Source organism: Schistocerca americana, chromosome 6 (genome assembly GCF_021461395.2).
Source record: "Schistocerca americana isolate TAMUIC-IGC-003095 chromosome 6, iqSchAmer2.1, whole genome shotgun sequence".
Lineage (NCBI taxonomy): Eukaryota > Metazoa > Arthropoda > Insecta > Orthoptera > Acrididae > Schistocerca > Schistocerca americana.
This window is the reverse complement of record NC_060124.1, coordinates 633545636-633570957: the sequence shown is the minus strand read 5'-3', so window position 1 is coordinate 633570957 and position 25322 is coordinate 633545636. Positions and strand designations below refer to the sequence as shown.

General features: G+C 39.2%; 1 protein-coding gene across 1 annotated transcript in view; it reads left to right on the top strand.

Moving 5' to 3' along the window:
• The window catches only part of LOC124620352 (molybdenum cofactor biosynthesis protein 1-like), a 66390-nt gene extending 41745 nt beyond the window's left edge, over nucleotides 1-24645 (top strand). The window contains exon 7 of the mRNA XM_047147024.1: nucleotides 24590-24645. Coding sequence (XP_047002980.1) covers nucleotides 24590-24645 — 56 coding nt within the window. The remainder of the gene's footprint in view (nucleotides 1-24589) is intronic.
• Nucleotides 24646-25322: the final 677 nt, after the last annotated feature.

Sequence of the window (25322 nt, the reverse complement as noted above, 5' to 3'; positions counted from 1 at the left end):
TGTAATCTGTTCATGTCTGTGACTGCCATCTGAGAACAAGTACAATAAACTCTCGTGCAGCTACACTTTTGGCTAGCTAGATTGACGCTTGACAAGTTTCAATTTGCATGCACCTGGAGCCAAGCATTTGCTAGTGTTTTTTGGCAATCTACTGCTAATCAGTGCACTGGTGCGTGTCAAAAGTCCAAGTATCATCAATTCGTGCATGTGTTGGTTGAAGCTCTAGTGTGTTTCTTATTCGTATGCCACAGCCATCTATTGGAACTCCTTGGAAGTACAGTACATACAGTATTGTTCTATGCAGCGCAACGTAGCCCTGTCGAAACCGACAATTAGAGTGCGCCGCCTAACACTTTCCACTTGTTGTCGGTACATCAAAGCTGAGTGTTTAACAGTGAACGTACAACACCCTGTTGTGTTGCCACGTGGGCTTGGGTAGAACAGAGGAAATGGCATAGATGTATCGAATGCTTTCATTTGATGGCTGCCACAGCCTGGTTTCAAAAGTCAAAAGTTTGTCTAGTGCATCTCGAGTGTTGTCAAGTTGTGCATCTGTGTGTTTCTGATTTGAGGTTTCGTGCTCCCACTATGTGCCTTAAAGTGTCCAGAGATAAAAGGGGCCAAAAACCATAAAGGACTCAGTCGAGTGTCTGTAGAAAGAACACTGAACGTGACTACAGGCACGAAACATAAAATGAATGTGATCTTGTTGGAAAAAGAGCTTCACACTTTGCAGAGAATTGATGCTGGTGAGCCACCCACAAAAGTTGCTGCAGAGTAGGAGTACAATTACTGATCGGAAGACAAATTGATCAGGAATTTAAAAATTTTGTTCCATCCAAGCATTGGGCAGCGCAGTGAAATCTTGAAAAACAATGAGAAAAGGTTCACATCCTCAGTTAGAAGAGGCATTATTTTTGTGGCACGAATAAATAAGAGCCAAAGGTGTGTCAGTTTCAGGTCCTCTACTTTGTCAAAATGAGCTGATGAGCTGATTGAAGGAAAGAAGCAAGAATTGCTCGGAAGTAATGGCCAGCAGGATCGTTTCAAGAAGCAGCGTGGCATTCATGAAATTGCCATCAGTTCCAAATCATTATCTGGGGATGAAGCTGCTACACTGATTTTAAGAAGAAACTGCACACAATCATTGACAAAGGAGGTTATACTGGCAATCAACTTTACAAATGTGATGAAACTGGGTTGAATTACAAAATGCTGCCAATGAAAACCCTTGCCTCTAAAGAAGAAGAAATGGCTTCAGGATACAAAAAAATCCAAGAAAGATTTACTGTCCTTGCTTGCAGTAATGCCACTGGCAATCATAAACTGTGTCTTACTTTAATTAGCAAATCCAAAACACCAAGAGCATTTAGACACCAACCAACCAGCTTTGCCACTGAGGTACACGAATCAGTCTTAAGGCATGTATGAACAGTGCCATCTTCAGAGAGTGGTTCCAGGCAGAGTTTGTTCCAGCTGTAGTAAATTACATGGAAGGAAATGGACTTCCTTGAAAAGCGCTACTTCTTGTGGACAGTGCTCCTTATCACCCAGGTGATCTGCAAGATGGGGATATCAAAGTTGTATTTCTCCCACAAAATGTCACATCTCTATGTCAACCGATGGACCAAGGTATTCTTGAGGCGATAGAAAAACATTACAGACGCAAGATGCTGGAATACTGAATAGGTGTGATTGATGCTGCAGATGATTTTGTGGAAGCTCTTAAAAAAATTGATGTTTTAAGTGTTATTCATTGATTGCTGAAGCTTGGAATCTAATTCCTCCAGTTCCTCTTGTTAGGTCTTGGAAAAAACTCTTAGATCGTAAGGCAACCTAAGTGGTGGGAAGGAGGAGGCAATACCGAAACTCAAGCTGACATAATTTTGGTGAATTTACTGGAGAAGCTGGTTGTAAAGACACACACTTCGAAGACATTGAAGAGTGGATGGAAAATGGCATTTTTTCATGTGACTGAGGATGAAATCGTCCAAATTGTGACCGATCATAAAGCGTTAGAACACTATGTTTCTGATGATGAATCAGAGAAAAATATTCCTCACACATTCTGTTACGAAGTGATCCAAACTGCCCTGGAGTACATCAGCCAACAGGAGGAGACGATTTATCCTGAAATAGTTTGATTTCAATGGTGGAGATGTATTGTTGCAGCAATAGTTTCTCAAGCAAAAAAACAAAAAAAAAAAAAGACATTCGTGACTTCGTTACCAAAAAATAAACTCTAATGAAGCATCCTAGAACTTCTATGTCCATAACTTAAAAGGTTTTTTTTTTTTTTAATTTTCTTGAAAGTTCCTCTAGACAGACTTTTCGTTCCTTTGAGTAATCTCTAGATTTGTTTCACAATTTTGTTCAGTAGTTTATTTTTTATTCAAAAGAGCAGGTAATAAAATTAAAACTCCTGTTTTTTCCTGCTGCCAAATAAGGGAGATTTTTTTCTGTAAGAATGCAAAATAAACGAGCTTTGTTATACAGCATTTAAAAACTTTGAGTTTTCAATCATAGTTTGGTGCCTTTTTAACATGTCAACACAATTTTTTCAGTAAAAAAGTACAGGGTTGTTTGCAACTGTATCAGAAACATTTTACATACCCTACGCACGTTTTACGATCGTATTTCGCAATATTGACACAATTTGGAGTGTTCACATGTGAAAACAGGGGGACTTTGATTTATCTGAAATTTTCGTTATCGGAACCGGCCACCGTCCTGATCATTTCGGATAAACAGGAGTTCACTGTAATAGACTCCTTGCAACATGCTGTGTCATACAGCTAGGAGCAGCCAGACTATGGCATTGCCATCCTGCGCATAGGCTGCCATTAACACTCAAGCAAATGACTGCATGCGAAGTGGTGCCATGATCGAGAAGTATGGACTGCTAATGAATGGTGTCACATTATGTTCACTAATGAGTCCCAGTCCTGCACTGCTCCAAATGACTATCGTGGAGAAGTTTGACAGTGACCCGGGGAGACTGGGAGAGGTCCCATTCTTCCACATTTTTGGGGGGGGGGGTCACAAAGGAGCCCCATGGTGTGGGGAGCCATTGGGTATGACTTCAAGTCACGGCTTGTAATGGCCGAGGGAACTCTGATGGTACAGCAGTGTGTAATAGTATTGTGGTGCTATTTTTCAACAGGCCAGTGCTTGTCCACATGTAGTATGTGTCTCTTTAAATTGTCTGTGTGATGTTGATATACTCCGGTGGCCAGCAAAATCCCCATATCTGTCCCCGATAGAACATTATGGGACCAACATGGACGTCAACTCCGTCCCACTGCCTGTATCCATGATTGCAATGTCCAGTTACAACAGTTGTGGATCACCTTTCTCAGGAGGGTATGCAGCAGCTTTACGACATCCTCCCGCACTGTCCAGGCCAGACAGGGTGCATTGCTGTATTGATAAGTGGGCTCAAACTGATAAGTTCTGTGTAAATTTGACTCTGTTTTGTTATCACTGAAATAACATCACATATCCTCTAAATTCGCTATGTTTCAATTTGTTTTCTCCCCACCTTCTGAGTGTCTCACTTTTTTTCAAGCAGTGTAATTTAAGACAGACATAAGAATATGAAAATGGGATGGCATATCACATTGCTATTCAACTATGCCCCTAAGAAAATTGTAAGGTAATGGAGAAGAGCAGGTGCACTATTACACTGACTAGAACGTAAACTTAAAGATAGAATTATATTGTGTAACCTATACCGATGACATAATACTAATTGACAAAAACATTACTGATGTCCTAAAGCAATTTGAAATATTAAGGGAGCAAGCTAGGAAAATTGGACTACTAATTTCACCTGGAGAAAAAATTCTTGGCTGATACCAAAATGGCACTAGTTGAACTTATATAGGCAACAACATAGTATTTGGTGTTAAAGAGTTTAAATAATTAGGTGAAAAAGACCACTGAACATCATAATGAAAAGAAGGCCATAGAATCCAGACTTCAGAAAATACAAACTGTCTCTCAGTTAACTAAAAGTATTTTTCCTGGAACTTTAAAATCTAACATTGTACAACAGTGATCAAATTAGAATTTCTTTATGCATGAGAGAGACTCTTTGTCCAACACAAGACATGAAAACAGCAAACTGAATTAGAAGAATGTAAAATTGTAGTAAAAATCTTAGGCCCAAGAATAAAAGATGGAACACATCACACAGAACCCAGCGTGAAATCTCCAGGCAAATTCCTAAAAACTCTAGTTACAATGTGTCTCCAAAGAATCCAACTTGTGGGACATACAGAAAGAATGTGTCCAAACAGGCAGCTCATTGGATTCCCACATACTTGAAAAATAAGATCCAACTGATGAAAACAAACAGGAAGAGACCTTAAGAAATTGGAATCACTACATTTACAGTATTCTGATGTAGTGATGAGTCACACAGAGTGCAGTTTCACAGTAGCTTGATCGATGCTTGTACTTGTGTATGTAGTATATGCAAGTGTGTACAGCGTCTATTCTGGTGTACTCACAATATGCTAATTTAGTGGCCGAGCAGTAAACCGGATCCCTACTCGGTTCCAGTGTGCTGTGCTAATTATTCTTCTTCACTTGACATTTATGCTTGGAGCTGCAAGAGAGGTCATTTTCCAGATAGTGCCACAAAAACAACAAATTCTCAGATATCAGTTTAGCTTACACGCTTCAACATCATAGACAACATTTCACATTAATATGTTGCAGAACACTAGATTAGTGTTAAAATTGCCAGAGTAAACATTGTTCTCCATGTGACAGATTGTCACCCGACGTCCAAAATCGATAAATTTTATATCTCTGCACAGAGAAGCAGCTGGTTGGTCATTGTCATGTGTGGTGCTAATCAATTGGTGGAGCTCGTTGCTGGCACAGTGTCACCACAGAGTAAGTGGCCCCTCATCCCAGCAGGTGGCGATGTTTTAACACCCGTATAGCTCCCCAGACTTACCACGTCTGTGGATAACTCCGTCTCTGCACAGAACTTCCCACATTTCCCACACAGTGGGCCATAGTGTCTTTTACACACAATAAATCTTCAAACTTATTTCATTGGCTAAGTTAAATTTCGAGTGTGACATGCTATTTCGTAAAAAATAGCAAACGGTAGACATGGATGTTATTGTGACTCTTTCCTAAGGCAACATTTGTGTATTACACTTGTAGAAGTGCACTGCAAAATAAAACAGTAGACCATAAGTTCAAACAATGGAAACTCCAGGTTGGAATATCAGCAGTGTAGGAAAAGATAGAGTGCTAATTACCATAAAGATGGCACGTTAAAATGCAGACAGGCACAGTTAAGACACTTACACATAAGCTTTTGGCCACAACCTTCATCAGAAAAAGAAATAGAAATACACACCATTCATTCACACAAGCAAGCACACCTCACACACACATGACCGCCAACTCCGACAGCTCAGAGCAGAATGCTAGTCTGTAAGTTTGCTACACAATAAAATAATTATTCTGAGCTACAAGAAAAATGGATTCAAAGAACTAAACTGCTTGAAGAAAAAAAAGGGAAGCTCCCTGAAGCAACGTAGTTTCACGAGTGTGCATACCAGTGGTAAATTATGAGAGTCGCAACTCTCTGAAATGGATACAAAGGCCACCAGATTGCATTAGCTTTGTTTGTGTCTCGGATTGTTACCATGAATGGTAGGAGCTATAAGAGATGTGAAGAGTGTAAGATGTTGAGTGATCCCTGTGAAGGACACAGATGCCCTGTACTTCTGTGAGTCAGCATTATCAGCACGTAACAAAATTTGAAGGGGCCTAATTGTGTGTCTCCATTTGCCAGGCTGATTGAATTATGCAATATGCAGATTTGTGAGACATTCAGATGTGGTAGTGGCCCCATGTTGGACTGCTTGGGAACGTAAGGGCGGCGTGCTTGTCAGCAAGCTTCCAGTTGACCGTGTCTGACGAGCCCATGGGAGAATCGCTGTAATGTACACCGAGCACATTGTAACCCTTTCACACCTGCACCTGTCATGTGATCAGCAGTGAGTCACATTCTGCAAGACCCGCGATTGCAGTTGTCAGTCAGTATGACAACGACATAGGGAGAGGGCGTGTGGGGCAGCATCGGATATGACTTCAGGTCACTCTGACAGCACAGCAGTATGTCATGGACATCCTATATCCTCATTTGCTACCTCCATGTCCAACGGAGTTACAAGAGACAGAGCAGTGAAAACATATCCAGTTGTTGACTCACAAAATGATTTTGAGCTGTGACGCATATAGTCTTAAGTGAATCATTCATACAAAAAGAAAAGAAGAAGAAGCTAAAGTCAGAATGTGAAAAAATTGGAGAATGGAATAGATATTTGAAGACTTCACACTTGAAACTCCCAGTTTTCCTATTGTGAAAGTGCCTTTGTGACCATATGCATTTCACTGACGATAAACTTTTTTTTTTCCCCCTGGGTCTTGGCTCCATATTTTTTCATCCAGTTGAGTCAGAATACTTGCATAGTATTTGTGAGGTATTGTTTCAGTCTTGCAAGCTAATCTAAAATACAAATCCCTTTTGCATCCTAGAAAACAATGACCACTCTTTCTCTCCGATGAAGTCACCTTGGCTATTTTTGTGCAACTGCTGTTTCATTTCGGTCATCTCTCATCCACGGGAACAGATTGGTGCATAGAATCAGTTGTGTGTCAGATTGTCCCAAATTGTTTTTCACATTAGGTTGTAGTGAGGCTTCAACAGATATGCCACTCACTTTCTGGTACAGCCACGGCATCAACTGTTTTGCACATCTTTTTAATTACTGATCTTGCAATATCACACTGTGTTCTTTCTCAGCATTTTCATATTTGATTGTAATTCTAGGAAATTGTTCATGAGTCATCTTACAGACATATGCCACATATGAATTCAGCCACCCATTCCTTAACTGTTGACTATGAAGGAACTCCCCTCATGAACCATGGACCTTACCGTTGGTGGGGAGGCTTGCGTGCCTCAGCGATACAGATGGCCGTACCGTAGGTGCAACCACAATGGAGGGGTATCCGTTGAGAGGCCAGACAAACATGTGGTTCCTGAAGAGGGGCAGCAGCCTTTTCAGTAGTTGCAGGGGCAACAGTCTGGATGATTGACTGATCTGGCTTTGTAACATTAACCAAAACGGCCTTGCTGTGCTGGTACTGCGAACGGCTGAAAGCAAGGGGAAACTACAGCCATAATTTTTCCCGAGGACATGCAGCTCTACAACTAGACTAGAGGAAGAGATCGGTTGGTAGGACATGTTTTGAGGCATCAAGGCATCACAAATTTAGCATTGGAAGGCAGCGTGGAGGGTAAAAATCGTAGAGGGAGACCAAGAGATGAATACACTAAGCAGATTCAGAAGGATGTAGGTTGCAGGAGGTACTGGGAGATGAAGAAGCTCGCACAGGATAGAGTAGCATGGAGAGCTGCATCAAACCAGTCTCAGGACTGAAGACCACAACAACAACAACATGAATGAACTGACTCCTAATAAGCAAGATGATGCCTGTAGAAAAGTACAGCAAAACAGTAATCTCAAAAAAGGACAGGATAGACAGCACATTCTGTAGGACATATTAAAAATGATTGGTAAAAGAGACTTGGCGTGTTAAATGCAGCTTTTGATTACATGATAATTGAATTGGATAGATAAACAATCTACTCGCTAAGTGGCGGCAGAACACACACATAAAAGAAGATTATAATTAGGCGAGCTTTCAGAGCCAATAGCTCATTCTTCAGGCAGAAGGGTTGAAGTGGAAGGAAGAGGGGTGAAGGATAGGTCTAGGAAAAAGGTTAGATTTTGAGAAAGTTACCCAGAACTGCAGATCAGGGGAGACTTTCCAGATGGGATGAGAAGGAAAGACTGATTCCACATCTACATACATACTCCACTAGCCACCATATGGTGCATGGCAGAAGGTACCCTGTCTCACTACAATAGTCTGAATAAAATTACTTGATAGTTGACATCAATCACTTGCTGCAACAATGTTGCCACATTGGCTACCAGCTACCGTTTGGTTACAGGTGACAACAAACAAGCGGCTCACTTCACAAATTATGTTAAATGTTTAACAAAGAGCAATTTTTCTAGTGGCTGGTGCAAGGTATGTCAGAAATGTTGGATACTCTGTTGACTATTGATTTAAAGTGACCAGTGACTGAACTGGGGCAGACAACGCGTTTTGTATCCCTGACTGTAAACTTGTGTCCTAACCCAGCTGAGAAAATTGTGGTCAACAGTCTGCAGCAGTACTAATATCATTATCGCTTTGTTCATGGCGATTAAAGCTAACCCTTAAGGGTAAACTCAAGACAACAAAAACTCAATTTCAGGGCTGAAAGCAAATTGAAATTTCTCCGTGTCATTTGTTACCTGTAACTATCCTTAAACTAGCTGCACATGCTGCCATGTTTGAAACCAGTGAACAGTCCGTGTGGGCCCTTAGTCGTGGATTATAGATGACTGAGACAGATTCCAAATGAAGAAATAATGACAAGATGAAAAATAAGACCAAATAGAACAGGCAAAACAATGATGAAAAATGATGCAGCGAAGTATTAAAAATAAAAAAATACATTTAAACCAATTAATTGAATGAAAATAATAATCACACTCATTTGGTTAGATTTAGAATTAAAAATTTTGCTACATTGATGAGATTCAAACCTACGACATGCTACACATTAGATTAATCTGCCAACCATTGTGCTATGCCACAGCACTGCATGAAGTATTTATATATGTGAATGTAGTGACCCAGTTCCAACTATGAATTGCAACCTTAAAAATTTCAGTTTCACGCAGTGTAGTGAAAAGCTTATCTAATGTAAGATGATCTCTGTGAATATGATAACTATAAGTATGATACTGAATTACACCTTGTGCTGATTTATTCAGTAGTGTTTGGTTAGTGCTATGAATGAAATATGTGTCTTTCATTAGCATTGTTAATGTGTGTTGTTTTTGGTGTAGTTATCATGTGTCATGAAATACATAATAAAAGTGTCGGGCTCATAATTCGGGATACAAATACATCAAGAAAGAATGCTGTACCAGGAATTGGAAGTGACTGGCCAATTTTGGTGGATTTTGGCAACACCAGACAGTTCAAGTGTGACGCTGACAACTCTTATTGGCGTTTGAAGTGCCATCTAGCAAGTAATTTTAATTCGACTGTAGTCAGTTCCTTTCCCGTTCCATCTGCCAATCGAGTGGGGAAAAAGTGAATGTCTATATGCCTCTCTATGAGTCCTAATTTGTCGTCTCTTATCTTCGTGGTCCCTATGCGTAATGTATGTTGGTGCAAGCAGAATTGTTCTGCAGTCAGCACAGTGTTCCTCAAAATCCCTCCAGGGATTCCCATTTGAGTTCCAGAAACATCTCCATAATACTTGTATGTTGTTGTTTCAACCTACTGTTAACAAATCTAGTATCCTGCCTCTGAAATACCTCAATGTCTGCTTTAATTTGACCCCTTGCGCATCCCAGACACTCAAACTGTACTCAAGAAGAGATCACACTAGCACCCTATATGTGATGTCCATCACAGCTGAGCCACACTAGTAAAATCCACCCAACAAACGAAAGATGATTATTCACCTTCCCTACCATGACCCTCACAAGTTTGTTCCATTTCATATCACATTGCAAAGTTATGTCCAGATATTGAAACAATATGACTTCTTCATTCATGACACTACTAATGCAGGATTCTGGCATTATGGATTTGTTTTTCCAACTCATTTGCAGTAACTTATATTTTTCTACATTTAGGGTTAGCTGTCATTTATTGCACCAACTGGGAACTTTGTCCAAGTCATCTTTTATCCTCCTAAATCACTCAACAATGACACCTTCCATACACCACATCATCATCAGCAAACAACCATAGATTACTGTCCACTTTGTCCATCAGATCAGTTATGCACATAGAAAATATGAGTAATAGCGCTCCTAGCACACATCCCTGGAACGATCCTAATGATACCCTAGTCACTGATGGACACTCACCGTCGGGATAATGTAGTGGGTTCTATTACTTCAGAAGTCTTTGAGCCACTCACATGTCTGGGAACCTATTCCATGTGCTTGTACCTTTGTTAAAAGTCTGCAGTGAGGCACTATGTCAAATGCTTCTCGGAAATCAAGAAATATGGAATCTGGGTTTGTGAATTTTTGATGGCAAAGTTAGAGGAGCAATGCATCTGCATTAAATTTTCCGTGAAACTCAAGAAAACCTTTACAGAGACACACCAAATGATGCAGGGAGCCTATAGCGATGAGTGCTTAAGCCATACTCGGTGTTACGTATTATTCACACGTTTTAAAAATGGCTTTACAAAAGTCAAAAATGATCCTTGTTCAGGACGCTCTTAGATGTCCCCTGATGACGCTTGTGTCAGGAACGTCAACGAAATTGTGTGTGCCAGTCGAAGATTCACTGTCCGAGAGATTGTAGAAGAATGTAACATTTCAATTGGATCATGTTATGAAATGACACAGCATCTTGGAATGCATTGTGTTGCCGCCAAGTTCATTCCACGGCTCATGAGTCAAAACCAAAAAAACTTTTTGGATCTCACAAAAGAGAATGAGATGTTCCATGTGAGAATAGTATGACCCCTGCAGACTTCTTTTTATTTCCAAAGTTGAAAAGGATGAAGTTTTGCAATGGTAGATGAGATAAAAGAAAATTCGCAGACGGCACTTTATGCGACCCAGCAAGAGGTGTGTCAAGACTGCTCCTGGAAGTGGAAATGATATTGGGAGCAGTGTATCAATTGTGGAGGAGAGTATTTCGAAGGAGACAATCCATAGTAACTAAAAGATAAGCATAGAAAATTTTGTGGACAAAGTTCTGGAATTTTTTGAACAGACGTCGTATGACAAAAGAGCATGCTGAGTTGCCCATGAGTGATGCTTTGTACTAATTTGTGGACATAAACTTATTGGTCACCATGAAACTGATTAGATTCAAACCCAGAATATGTACAAGAATTCTGCAGCAAACTGATGTTACGGATTGGTCTGTAATTTCGTAGGTCTGTTCTTTCGCCCTTCGTATTTACAGGAGACGCCTCTGTATTTTTTTCCCCAGTTGCTTAGGTCTTTCTGCTGGGTGAGAGATTCACAATAAATACAAGCTAAGTAAGGGTCCAGTGCCATATAGCACTCTTTGTAAAACCAAATTGAGATTCCATCTGCAACTGGCGACTTATTTGTTTTTAATTATTTCAGGTGTCAGGGATGCTTACGAGGGTGGTTTGAAAAGTTCTTGAAACAGAATAGAAAAAAAGTACTTATGTCACTGAAACTTTTTTGTTTTTCAATGTACCCTGCTTGTAGATTAATTCACTTGGTCCAACAGTGTTCCAATACCTTGATCCCATCTCGACAATGATTTTCCTCCAGGCCTACAAAATAGTTATCAATTCAGGCTACCAATTCTTCATTTAAGTGAATCTTCATCCACAAAGAAAAATTTTCAGTTTAGGGAAGAGGCACGTGTGGCAACAATTCATACCTTAGTTTGTGTAATTTTACCATGGCGATGGCACACGCGTGTGAGCGTGCATTGGCTTGATGCTAGATGACTTTCTTCCTTATTAAACCTGGCCTTTTTCGCATACCTTTTGTTATAATTTGTCCAGAAGGTTAGCATAGTATTCTCCAGTAATTGTTTGCCCAGTGGGGAGACAATGTACAAACAGAATCCCCTTCTCATCCCAGAACACTGATGCCATGATCTTCCCCGCTGAAGGAATTTGGTGGCGCATCCCAGAACACTGACGCCAAGTCCTTCCCCGCTGAAGGAGTTTGGCGGCAGAGATTCAGCATGTTTCCACTGCTTTGATTGTTGCTTTGTCTCTGGGGTATAGTAGTAAAACAAAGTTTCTTCGTGGTCACAAACCAGCACAAAAGATCTTGTTTGTTTCTCCTAAAACAGGCCAAACATTGTTGTGATATGTCCATTCTCATGCGTTTTTGACCCAGCGTCAAGAGTCGCGGCACCCATCTTGTGAATACCTTTCAGATACATCTGGCAAGCGTGAGCAATTTCATGCCCTCTAAATTGGTGATCCTCCTTGATCATTATGCGCACTTTTGCAATGATTTCTAGAGTAGTGACACATCTTGGCTGACCTATTCATGGATGATCATCATCTAAGCTCTCCTGACCAAATTTAAATTCATTTATCCACTTGGCAACAGTTGAAGACAAAGGAGCAGAGTCCCCTGGTGTTTTCTGGAAATCGGCATGAATGTCCTTCGCTTTCATACCTTTCTTTATGAAGTTCTTAATTACTGCTTGAATCTCGACCCCCCCCCCCCCCCCCCCCACCCTCCTGTACCATCCCGTCATTGCAGATCACTACACAGGAACAACAACAGAGCCGTGTCACTGCCACAGCTCTCTTCCAAGAGCACTGACATGGCATGTGTTTACAGGCAACAGTCCAACGAATATCATGTGAACAACTTGTGCTAGCGCTGACCTCTTGTGGTGATTGTTGTTAGGTGTCTTTGTGCTATTGTCAAATGACGGTATGTTTATATGATTCTCTTGCATGAATGATTTCTGGAATGCAAAATTTAAAACATTTATCTCCTACTGCCACACCAGACTGGTCAAGTGACTTGATGGAAAACTTTGACTCACTTAGCGATTTTACATAGGACAATAATTTCCCCTGCTTCTCAGCCAGATCTTTTGCTGAGGTATGACAGTGGTAGTAACCTTTCCTTGTTGGCATTTGGCATTCTCTTTTGAACTAAGAGTGCAGTAGCTTTTCCTTCCTCAGTATTTTCTGAATTTCATTGTTAAACCACAGTGGCTCTTTTGCATCCATAATTCGTTTACTAGGTACAGACTTGTTGAGAGTGCAATTCACGATCTATTTAAGCTTTGACCATAATCTCTCTACGTCCATCTTAATGGAACTAAGTGATGTCAGTTCTGTCTAAGTGAGATGCTAACATCTGCTTATCTGCTCTTTCTGGCATGAACATTTTCCTAGCCTTCTTGACTGATTTATTAATTTTTGTAGTCTTAGTTATTATGATGTTATCATGATTATTAATCCCCATCTCTATGCTGAAGTCATTGATGATATCTGGGCTGTTTGTAACTACAAGGTCTAAGATATTTCCATTGCATGTGGCGTGCCAAACTAGGTGCTCAAGACAATTTTCGAAAACCACATTCAAAAGTGCTTCACAAGATTGACTGCACCCCCTGAAATAAAGCCATAGGCTACTATCTATACTCAGTAGGCTAAATTAACCTCCAACTAGCATTGCATGATCTAGGTATTTACGTGCTACTGTCTGTAGACTTTCTTTGAATGGCTCCAAAACTGTCATAGCAGAACCGGGTGGATGATTAAAACATCCATTAATTAACGTGATTTCACATAGACTTGTTATAGGCAACCAGGTAACTTCACTGTCACAATCAGCTTTGACCTCAGTAGAGACAATGGACACTCCCTCTCCTACAGTGTCTAACCTGCCTTTCCGATATATATTCCATTAATCACTAAATATGTGAGAGCTTTCTACTCTGGGTTTCAGCCAGCTCTCAGTCTCTGAGAATAATTTGAGTGGGAGACTTTCCTGGATGGCAGTAAATTCGGAAACTGTGTTACAAGTACTTTGACAACTGATAAAATTTTGACAATCTACACTGGAGTGAATTCAAAAGATAAACCTCAACCAACATTGAATGTATCTTGGTGATAAAGAGCCAAAATAAATAAATTGATGATTTTATTCCATTTCATCTGATTGAATGAAACACACACAGCATAACTACTCAGAAAACAACTATAGTGCGGATTACATTTACTATCATACATGTAGCACTCTGAGAACATTTCACCTTGTCATAGTAGTCCTGTGTTTTGGAACTAGGCAGTGCTTCATTTCACAAAGCGAAAGGAATAGCTTGTGTAAAAAAAAAAAAGAGGAAATAGTGGTTGCTGGTGTTTTTAACACTATCATTCAATTTAGTTCCTACTGTGAACTTTGCAGCTAGGATATGTAAATGCTCTGAGACTGCTATTGATAATATCTTTATGAACAAATCTAGGGGAAAAAAGTCATATCACAAAACCAATAGTAAATGGACTATCTGATCACGACGTGCAGCATCTTGTGTTAAATGTTGAAACTTGTCAGGATAAAAAAATATTAAATCTGAGTACAGGAGGATAATAAATAAGCCAGAAATTGAGGAATTCAGGAAATTGCTCAAAGACATGAACTGGAGAGATGTTTACCTGACTCAAATGGAAAATACAAAGCATTTATTAATAAAGTTACCTCCTCTTTTGAAAATTGTTTTCCCCTAAAGGTAACTCAGATCACACAGAAGTCAAAAGATAAACCATGGATTACACAAGGAATAAAGATATCATGTGGGGCAAAAAGGAGACTGTATCTACTACCTAGGAACATTTCTGATATTAGAATTGTAATGCATTGCAAAGAATACTGCAAAATATTGAATCAAGTAATCCAGAAATCGAAGTAGCTTTATTAAGAGAAAAAGATAATTGTATCGGGCAACAAAATAAGAACTGTATGGGATATAGTGGAGACAGAGAGAAGTGGGGCCAAAAAGGAAGTGGAACAGATAGCTCTAAAAGTAAATGAGACTTTGGTAACAAGTGCATGTAGTGCTGTAAATCTCTTAAGCAAGACTTAATTTTTGTTACTGACGGCTCGGGGTTATCAGGTTCGGTGAATGGTGCAATGGAGTATCTGGGACCAGTCTTTGAAGAACATCGTGTAGAACCTATTCGAGGAACTTTGAATTCCAACCATGGCTTCTCAGTATACTTACTCCTTAATGAAATTTGATGCAAGTTATATATCTATATTTCCAACAAATAGCTCAATACATATTATCAATACTAGGAATAAGAACAATCTACATAAAGACCTAAAATCACTTATGTTGGTCCAAAAGGGGGCCCAATATTCAGGAACACACATTTTCAATAAATTACCAGCAACCATTAAAAACTTGGTTTCAGATAAAGCACAGTTTAAACAGAGTTTGAATGACTTTTTGATAGGCAATGCCTTCTACTCTACAGATGAATATCCTAACAGAGACTGTTAGGCCAGCGTAAGTAAAAATATGTTAGATTTAAGTTTTGACAGTACTTGGTTGCAACAGTCAATATTAGGTATTTTGTGTATGCTAAATTTATTAATAGTGCATAACATAAATTTATTAATAGTGCATAACAATGTTTCCCCCCCCCCCCCCCCCCCCCCCCCCCATGAACCATGGACCTTGCCATTGGTGGAGAGGGTTGCGTGCCTCAGCGATACAGATAGCCGTACCGTAGGTGCAACCACAATGGAGGGGTATCTGTTGAGAGGCCAGACAAACGTGTGGTTCCTGAAGAGGGGCAGCAGCCTTTTCAGTAGTTGCAAGGGCAACAGTCTGGATGATTGACTGATCTGGCCTTGTAACAATAACCAAAACAGCCTTGCTGTGCTGGTACTGCGAACGGCTGAAAGCAAGGGGAAACTACAGCCGTAATTTTTCCCGAGGGCATGCAGCTTTACTGTATGATTACATGATGATGGCGTCCTCTTGGGTAAAATATTCCAGAGGTAAAATAGTCCCCCATTCGGATCTCCGGGCGGGGACTACGCAAGAGGATGTCGTTATCAGGAGAAAGAAAACTGGCGTTCTACGGATCGGAGCGTGGAATGTCAGATCCCTTAATCGGGCAGGTAGGTTAGAAAATTTAAAAAGGGAAATGGATAGGTTGAAGTTAGATATAGTGGGAATTAGTGAAGTTCGGTGGCAGGAGGAACAAGACTTCTGGTCAGGTGACTACAGGGTTATAAACACAAAATCAAATAGGGGCAATGCAGGAGTAGGTTTAATAATGAATAGGATAATAGGAATGCGGGTAAGCTACTACAAACAGCATAGTGAACGCATTATTGTGGCCAAGATAGATACGAAGCCCACGCCTACTACAGTAGTACAAGTTTATATGCCAACTAGCTCTGCAGATGACGAAGAAACTGAAGAAATGTATGATGAAATAAAAGAAATTATTCAGATTGTGAAGGGAGACGAAAATTTAATAGTCATGGGTGACTGGAATTCGAGTGTAGGAAAAGGGAGAGAAGGAAACATAGTAGGTGAATATGGATTGGGGGACAGAAATGAAAGAGGAAGCCGCCTGGTCGAATTTTGCACAGAGCACAACATAATCATAACTAACACTTGGTTTAAGAATCATGAAAGAAGATTGTATACATGGAAGAACCCTGGCGATACTAAAAGGTATCAGATAGATTATATAATGGTAAGACAGAGATTTAGGAACCAGGTTTTAAATTGTAAGACATTTCCAGGGGCAGATGTGGACTCTGACCACAATCTATTGGTTATGGCCTGTAGATTAAAACTGAAGAAACTGCAAAAGGGTGGGAATTTAAGGAGATGGGACCTGGATAAACTAAAAGAACCAGAGGTTGTACAGAGATTCAGGGAGAGCATAAGGGAGCAATTGACAGAAATGGGGGAAATAAATACAGTAGAAGAAGAATGGGTAGCTTTGAGGGATGAAGTAGTGAAGGCAGCAGAGGATCAAGTAGGTAAAAAGACGAGAGCTAGTAGAAATCCTTGGGTAACAGAAGAAATATTGAATTTAATTGATTAAAGGAGAAAATATAAAAATGCAGTAAGTGAAACAGGCAAAAAGGAATACAAACATCTCAAAAATGAGATCGACAGGAAGTGCAAAATGGCTAAGCAGGGATGGCTAGAGGACAAATGTAAGGATGTAGAGGCCTATCTCACTAGGGGTAAGATAGATACCACCTACAGGAAAATTAAAGAGGCCTTTGGAGATAAGAGAACGACTTGTATGAATATCAAGACCTCAGATGGAAACCCAGTTCTAAGCAAAGAAGGGAAAGCAGAAAGGTGGAAGGAGTATATAGAGGGTCTATACAAGGGCGATGTACTTGAGGACAATATTATGGAAATGGAAGAGGATGTAGATGAAGATGAAATGGGAGATATGATACTGCGTGAAGAGTTTGACAGAGCACTGAAAGACCTGAGTCGAAACAAGGCCCCCGGAGTAGACAATATTCCATTGGAACTACTGACGGCCGTGGGAGAGCCAGTCCTGACAAAACTCTACCATCTGGTGAGCAAGATGTATGAAACAGGCGAAATACCCTCAGACTTCAAGAAGAATATAATAATTCCAATCCCAAAGAAAGCAGGTGTTGACAGATGTGAAAATTACCGAACTATCAGCTTAATAAGTCACAGCTGCAAAATACTAACACGAATTCTTTACAGACGAATGGAAAAACTAGTAGAAGCCAACCTCGGGGAAGATCAGTTTGGATTCCGTAGAAACACTGGAACACGTGAGGCAATACTGACCTTACGACTTATCTTAGAAGAAAGATTAAGGAAAGGCAAACCTATGTTTCTAGCATTTGTAGACTTAGAGAAAGCTTTTGACAATGTTGACTGGAATACTCTCTTTCAAATTCTAAAGGTGTCAGGGGTAAAATACAGGGAGCGAAAGGCTATTTACAATTTGTACAGAAACCAGATGGCAGTTATAAGAGTCAAGGGACATGAAAGGGAAGCAGTGGTTGGGAAGGGAGTAAGACAGGGTTGTAGCCTCTCCCCGATGTTGTTCAATCTGTATATTGAGCAAGTAGTAAAGGAAACAAAAGAAAAATTCGGGGTAGGTATTAAAATTCATGGAGAAGAAATAAAAACTTTGAGGTTCGCCGATGACATTGTAATTCTGTCAGAGACAGCAAAGGACTTGGAAGAGCAGTTGAATGGAATGGACAGTGTCTTGAAAGGAGGATATAAGATGAACATCAACAAAAGCAAAACAAGGATAATGGAATGTAGTCTAATTAAGTCGGGTGATGCTGAGGGAATTAGATTAGGAAATGAGGCACTTAAAGTAGTAAAGGAGTTTTGCTATTTGGGGAGCAAAATAACTGATGATGGTCGAAGTAGAGAGGATATAAAATGTAGGCTGGCAATGGCAAGGAAAGCGTTTCTGAAGAAGAGAAATTTGTTAACATCCAGTATAGATTTAAGTGTCAGGAAGTCATTTCTGAAAGTATTCGTATGGAGTGTAGCCATGTATGGAAGTGAAACATGGACGATAAATAGTTTGGACAAGAAGAGAATAGAAGCTTTCGAAATGTGGTGCTACAGAAGAATGCTGAAGATTAGATGGGTAGATCACATAACTAATGAGGAAGTATTGAATAGGATTGGGGAGAAGAGAAGTTTGTGGCACAACTTGACCAGAAGAAGGGATCGGTTGGTAGGACATGTTCTGAGGCATCAAGGGGTCACCAATTTAGTATTGGAGGGCAGCGTGGAGGGTAAAAATCATAGAGGGAGACCAAGAGATGAATACACTAAGCAGATTCAGAAGGATGTAGGTTGCAGTAGGTACTGGGAGATGAAGAAGGTTGCACAGGATAGAGTAGCATGGAGAGCTGCATCAAACCAGTCTCAGGACTGAAGACCACAACAACAACAACAACAACAATATTTCATTCTGAGAGCGTATTAATTCTGTAAATATTAGCTTCTCCAGTTTACTGTATTGTATTCACCTATTTTGACAATCTCATGACAAATGATCAGGGTAGTATTCATTATATTAAAATGTTTTGTGTTATACATTCTGACATGTTCCACACCCTTGAGAATCATCTCATTTTTTCGGTGTATGTAACGAAAACTGAATCAAATCAAATTCAATCACCATCTCTCATCATGTAATAACTTCACTTCTTCTTCTTCCCTTGTCGTCTCCTGTTTTTCCAGTACTCGTCCATCTCCTCCTCATGTTTTTCCCCCTTTATTCTATTCGTGTTGTTCTCAATCCCCTATTTCTTCTGCATCGAAAGCCTTTTATTTTTATTTATTTTTTTTTTTATCGAGGTGAGTCTTTATGGACTGCGTGGTAACAACCGACTTCACTGTAGTGCCCAGGTCTTGTTCTTGCTCCAGCTTTGACTTCCTGCCAGTATCTTCTGAGCCCCTCTAAGAAGTACCTTTTTATGCCCTTCAGATAAGGGTCCTCACTGTCTTTCGGATGTTGATGCCATGTTAAAACCTTGGTAGTTGGTCACCAATCTTCTAAATTTGTTCCTTTCAGGAATTTCTCTCTGAGATACCAATCTGCTTAAGATCTTTTTCACATTCTTTGAACCATCTCGGCGTCGTTTTCTTAGATAGGATGAAACTCTGTATTCTTTTTGATAGTCGATCACCGTCCATTTTCATGAGATGACCATAAAATAACAATCATTTCTTTGTAATGGATGCTGTGATAGGTTCTGTCTTGCTGCACGATTCCTCATTTGCTCTCATTCGCCATTGTCCATCGACCCATCTATTACCTTAGGATTTTCCTTAATATCCTACACTCACGCTTTTCCAGCCGCTCAGCTTGACCTTGTCTATTCGTGGTCAAAGTTTTGGATGCTTATAAGCCCTCAGGTTTTACAACTGTATTATTATGTTGGAACTTGGCCCACATACTCATAGACTTTTTGTTATAAGTATTCTTTGTCAGTTGGTATGCTTGGTCTAACTTCCTCATCCTGGCAATTGCTTCTTCTTTTAATCCATTCTCCTGGTGGATGACTTCACCGAGATACCTGAAATTCTTAACTCATCTGATTTTTTCCCAGGTTGGTTATCATCCATTCAGGTCCGTTACAGATGTTCGTTATATATTTTGTCTTTTGAATAGAGATCTGGAGTCTAACTTTTTTCAGCAATTTCTGACAGCCTATTTATCTTGTTGACTGCTGACTCTTTGTTGTTAGCAAAAATGGCCAGGTCAGCCACAAAATCTAAGCAGTCAATGCACACCCCTTTGTTCTTAGGACCAAGTCTGAACCACTCTTCATTTGTTTCTTCTTGGGCTAATAACTTTCTCCACTCTCGAGTGACCTTTTCCAAGACACAATTGAAAAGGAGAGGGATAGTCCATCTCCTCGTCTTATGTCCGTTCTGATTGTAAAGGGTTCAGATACCTCACCCATAAATTTAATTTTTGACACTGTGTTAGTAAGAGTTTGTTTGATCAGCTTTCTTGAGGTATTATCCATCCCAAACTTTTCCAAAATATTCATTAATGCCTGTCAGTCGATGGAGTCATATACTTTTTGAAAATCAACAAACATGACCACATAGTTATTTCTTCCAGTTTTTTGGACCTGATGATGTTCTTCAGGTTAAAGATCTGTTCTGCGCAAGAATTGCCCTTTCGGAAACCAGCTTGATAGTCCCCAATCAGTTGGTTACAATGACCTTCTATTCTATTCTGTATCACTTTGGAGAGAATCTTATGTGGAACAGATACTAATGAGGTACCCCTATAGTTACTGACATTCTATTTATCACCTTTTTTGTGTAGACGATGGATTAAAGCTGACTGCCATTCAGTTGGTATCATCCCAGCTCTCCAGATCTCCTCAAAAAGTTGGACTAGTATATCTAGAGTTTCATTATTTGCCAGCTTCAGTAGTTCCACCACTATTGAATCCTCTCCAGCTGCCTTATTATTCTTAAAGTTGTTGATGATCTCTTTGGTCTCCTCTTTACTAGATGGAGATTAGGGGTAGTTTGTGGATTGGGGCACATGCAGGGAATCTTTCTTTCGGTTCATCACAATTAAGTAGGTTTTCAAAGTAACGAGACATGATCTTGCAGTTTTCTTTGTTGGTCAGGCCGAGTGTGGTGTGCATACTGTAAGACCTTCAGTACACACACCATCAGATTATTTGACTTGTTGCTCTAACGAAGTAAGCAAGTGTCAGCAGTATGTCTCGTGGTCTTATCATGGTGTGTTTATCTTCTGCCATTCGGTCAGATGATAGAAATGCCACTTGCACGCTTAGAGTAGCAGATTGACGGTGACCAACTTTAAACAGAATTTGATTAATTTTCACACACATTTACTAAAATAATAACAAATATAAAAATTACTTAACTTGGTTCTGGATGCTATTTACAATTGACAATCTGAAGTTCTTTGGGATTGGTACGTTAATCTTATTCTCACATATATTTCAGATACTTGACAAAAGTGTCTATACATTTATCTTCATGGCTATGTACAGGAATATGGTAATCTTATCAGGCGCAGACTGAATCTTGACTATGGACTGGTACAGACAATTGTAGAACTCGACGGACTGGTACAGACTAATGCAGACTGGTACAGACTAATGCAGACTCATACAGACTGGTGCAGACAAATGCAGACTGACTGATCGAAGGTCTTTACACTCGTTATAATACCTCGCACGTTCATGTATCACTGCGCGAGTGTGATGCGCGAGGAGAAAATGTTCTATGTTAGCAGCAATCTCATTGGCTGCGTTACATATTAATACGCGGATCGGCGGAAGCAGAATTTGGTCCGTCTCTATGGCAGCGCCATCTCATAGTGCGGAGATGGACGAGCGCTGCGCCTGCGCTGTTTTGCTTAGCGGGGCGCACTCTAGTGGGAAATTTGTGTACGCGCCGAATATGTGGAACTATGTGCACAACACTGAGCTTTCCATTTTCGTCTCTAAAACAAAAACTAGGGGCTTGGTATCCTTTCAAATTCGATTTGAACGCCTGATAGAAGTCTCTGACATTGTTTATCTGGAAACACTGATCGATCTATTCTAACTGCTGTTTCTCATGCAATTGCTTAGACCTTCATAGAGTTCTGGCTGCATATTTTCGAACTTCATGGAATACATCAAAATCATCAGGACTCCTGGTAGAATTCCACTTTTTCCATGCACTTGCTGTTTGGGCCACCACCTCACCACAAACCTCATTCCACCATGTATGATTCCTCTTTTTAGCTGTCAGGATTGTAGTATTAGCTGCTTGTTGGATCATGGAGGCAATGTCTGCCCATTTATGGGATTCAACTGACAGTTACTGGTGGCATTGTTCCAATATGTTTTGATTGATTTTGAGCTTCGCAATATCATATTTATGAATTTTATTTCCAGTTTTCACGGTCTTATTGAGAGGGATGAAATTAATTTTGATCTTGGAGAGGTGATGATCCTTTTAAATTCAGTATTTTATCTGTAAAAAGGTTTCTTTCTGTTATTTCTGATTGTTTGATGTTGTTTCTTTCTTATTTCTGTAATCCATGCTATCATTGAGTCCTTCTTCCAGAACTACTCATTCAGTAGAGGTCTCTAAAAAAAAATTAATCTTCTTTTAGCCATTACTTCTGATATTTTCTCAAAATTTTTGTAGATCTCCTCATTACTTCTCATTTTCCAGCCATCTGTAGCTTGTATTGCAACCATTATTTTCTAATAATGCTCCTTTGAGGAACCTCTGTTCTGTCCAGCTTATAGTTCATCATTAGGCATCCTCATCCATATAAACATCCTGGTCATACCACTGTGGGATAGTGTTTTAGTTTTGTTTTTTTAGTTGTACATTTCTTGTTGTAAATATCCTTTATAAAACGATTTGCTCTCTCCAGTTTGCTGACTCTTGCATCTACTGTTAATTCTTCTAGTCCATTTTGTTGTACAGTTTGTCCAATATATTTAAATTTACTTCCTAATGCTATTTTACATTTTTGTTTTTCTAAGAATGTTGATGCATTGTTTGAAATTGTCATCAATGTTGTTTTTTCGGCTGAAATTTTGGGACCAGCTCTCTTTGCTATTTCTTCCAAAAGATTTCTTTCAATAACTGTCTGTCAGATTTTTTGAAAGTATATCAGAATCATCTGCAGAAGCCAGGCAGTTTACCTTAATTCCATTTGTTATTCGTCCTAAAATTATTGGTTCAATTTTGTAATTTTTTTTTCTCCAAATTCCAGATACTTTCTATTTTTTCTAGAATGCAGTGTTACAGTAAAGGTGATAAACTGTCCCCTTGTCTAACACCAGTTTTTATTTCAAATGGTTGAGATACTTCTCCCATAAATTTAGCTTCAGTCATCCTATTTGCTAGTGTTTTGAGGATTATGTTTGCTTTAATACAAAATTCTTTGATGATTTTACCTATAATTTCTCTGCCTACCAAATCAAAAGTTTTCTTGAAACCAATACATGATACTATTATAGGTTTGGTGATTAGCAGTCTGTGGAGGATTATCGATTTTCTAATAAACATCTGCTCTGTGCAGGGTCTTCCCTTTCTAGAGCTCCTCGAGATTCTCCCAGTTATTTGTCTAAAGTTTCTACAACTCTGTCCAGAGAATTTTTGATAATATTTTGTATACCACTGGCAGAAGTGAGGCATCTCTGCCATTGTTGACATTTTGAGTGTCCCCTTTTTTTCATAGCTGTGGATTAATGCTTTCCATAATCTCTTCAGCTTTCCAAATGTTCTCAAACAGCAGTTGTAGATCATTTGTGTGTTCTGACTATTTCAATAATTTTGCTGTAGTGGAGTCTTCATTTGTTGCTTTGAAGTTTTGGAAGATTTGATGGCTTCATGAATTTATTGTTCTGTTAGTGGAAAATCTTCCTCCAGATGTTGTGGGACTGCTATTATATATTGCTACAATGTGCTGTTATTATTGTTGTTGTTGTTGTTGTTGTTGTTTGGTTGCCTGTTCTTCAGCACTTCCTTTCTGTTTCCTTTATCTATTTGCCGCCATTTTAGCCCATTTACCGGTATTTTCAGCTTGTTCTTCACTTATTTGACCTTTTGGTGGCTCCTCTTGAAGAGATCTTATTTCTCAGCATTTAAAATTACATCATCTGCTGCTCTTTCGCAACTGAATTTCATCATGTCCATCTTCCTTGACTCAAGATCCTGAATTTTCATCCTTAATTCTTGAACAGTCTCATTTCTCTTTTTGTGTTTTCCAGATGAAGAAACTTTTGGTCCTCAAAGCTAAGATTAGTATCAGTTTTTTTATTTGTTTCTGCCTATGGCTGCTATATCTCTTTAGTTAGAATATTTTCTCTCTCTGTATTTGATTATAGTCTAAGTCTGAATATTTTTATAAGTACATTTATTGCTGTAGCAATGAGTAAAATATATTGTATTGCACTGCCTGTAGCATGTAGCACCATTTTGACTTTTAGTCCTCTTGCTGTACAAAAAGTAGCTTTGATGATTACTTAATGCAAGTATTTTGTAAGAGCTGTGGAACGGTTAGTATCTGTTTATATTTTTCTGATTAATTCAAGCTCGTCAATGCACATCCTGTGTTAAGGAAATATTTGCACTGAATTTACTGTGTGTTAAATATAAGCAGTGGATCCATTGGGGTAGTCTGTTTGGTAGAAATATGTCAAGGTGAGTAAAACAGATGGTGAAGGAAGAGAGGGAAAAGATCAACATTTGCTTCTCATCAGCATTATAACTGGGTTGCAACATTCAGTGAAAATTATCTGTGACAGGAAGTTGTCATAAATACATTTTTTGAAGAAACTTTATGTTTGTATAAGCATTTATTAAATTTAAAAAGTTGGATTTCATCTGTTAATACAAAAGATAATGTTTTGCATTGCAGGCATGATGAACCTGTCAAAGATGAAGAATCGGCCAATGATTCTTATTGGAGGATAACAGTATGTATAACTTAAACTTGAGATTCTTGAAAATAAAGCTAGTCAGTATTTCTTAACAGTACTGATTTAAATACATCTAAAAGATCGCTGTTACCTAAATGAAAGTTGACAAGCAAAGTCTTAGTGGACATTTGTATAAAATTGTCATAGGTGTTATTTACAAGAAGAGTAAATAGTTTCAATAGAAATGTGGTGAGACATTTAACAAATGTCATGACCACACATTAATAGGACCTTATAACACTACCATTATGATATTAGTATGCTTTTACGTAAATAACAGAAACCCTGTCTCTATGTTGCCACGTATAACCCTCTTACTAAAATTTAGTTTAGTTTTAAAATAAAATACACTATCGAAGGATAGTCCTGTTTACAGGAAAAGATAATCAATAGAGTTATCCTTCTTACAGGATTTACCGTGTGTTGCGTCTAATGGATAAGTAAATTGGACTATTCACTTCTTTTCCTAAGATCTTACCCAGTGGCTAGATAGGAACACAGTATGAATAATAATATACTGAAGCTAGGAAAACTCATTTCCAAGTTCATTTAGTGGTTTAAAACATGTACTTAATGGTCACCAACCTATCCTGGCAATGAAATAGTGAAGTATTGGAGAAGCAGAAATGTGAATTTTGCCTACTTTCTTGCTACTGTTTAGTTTGGCTCTTC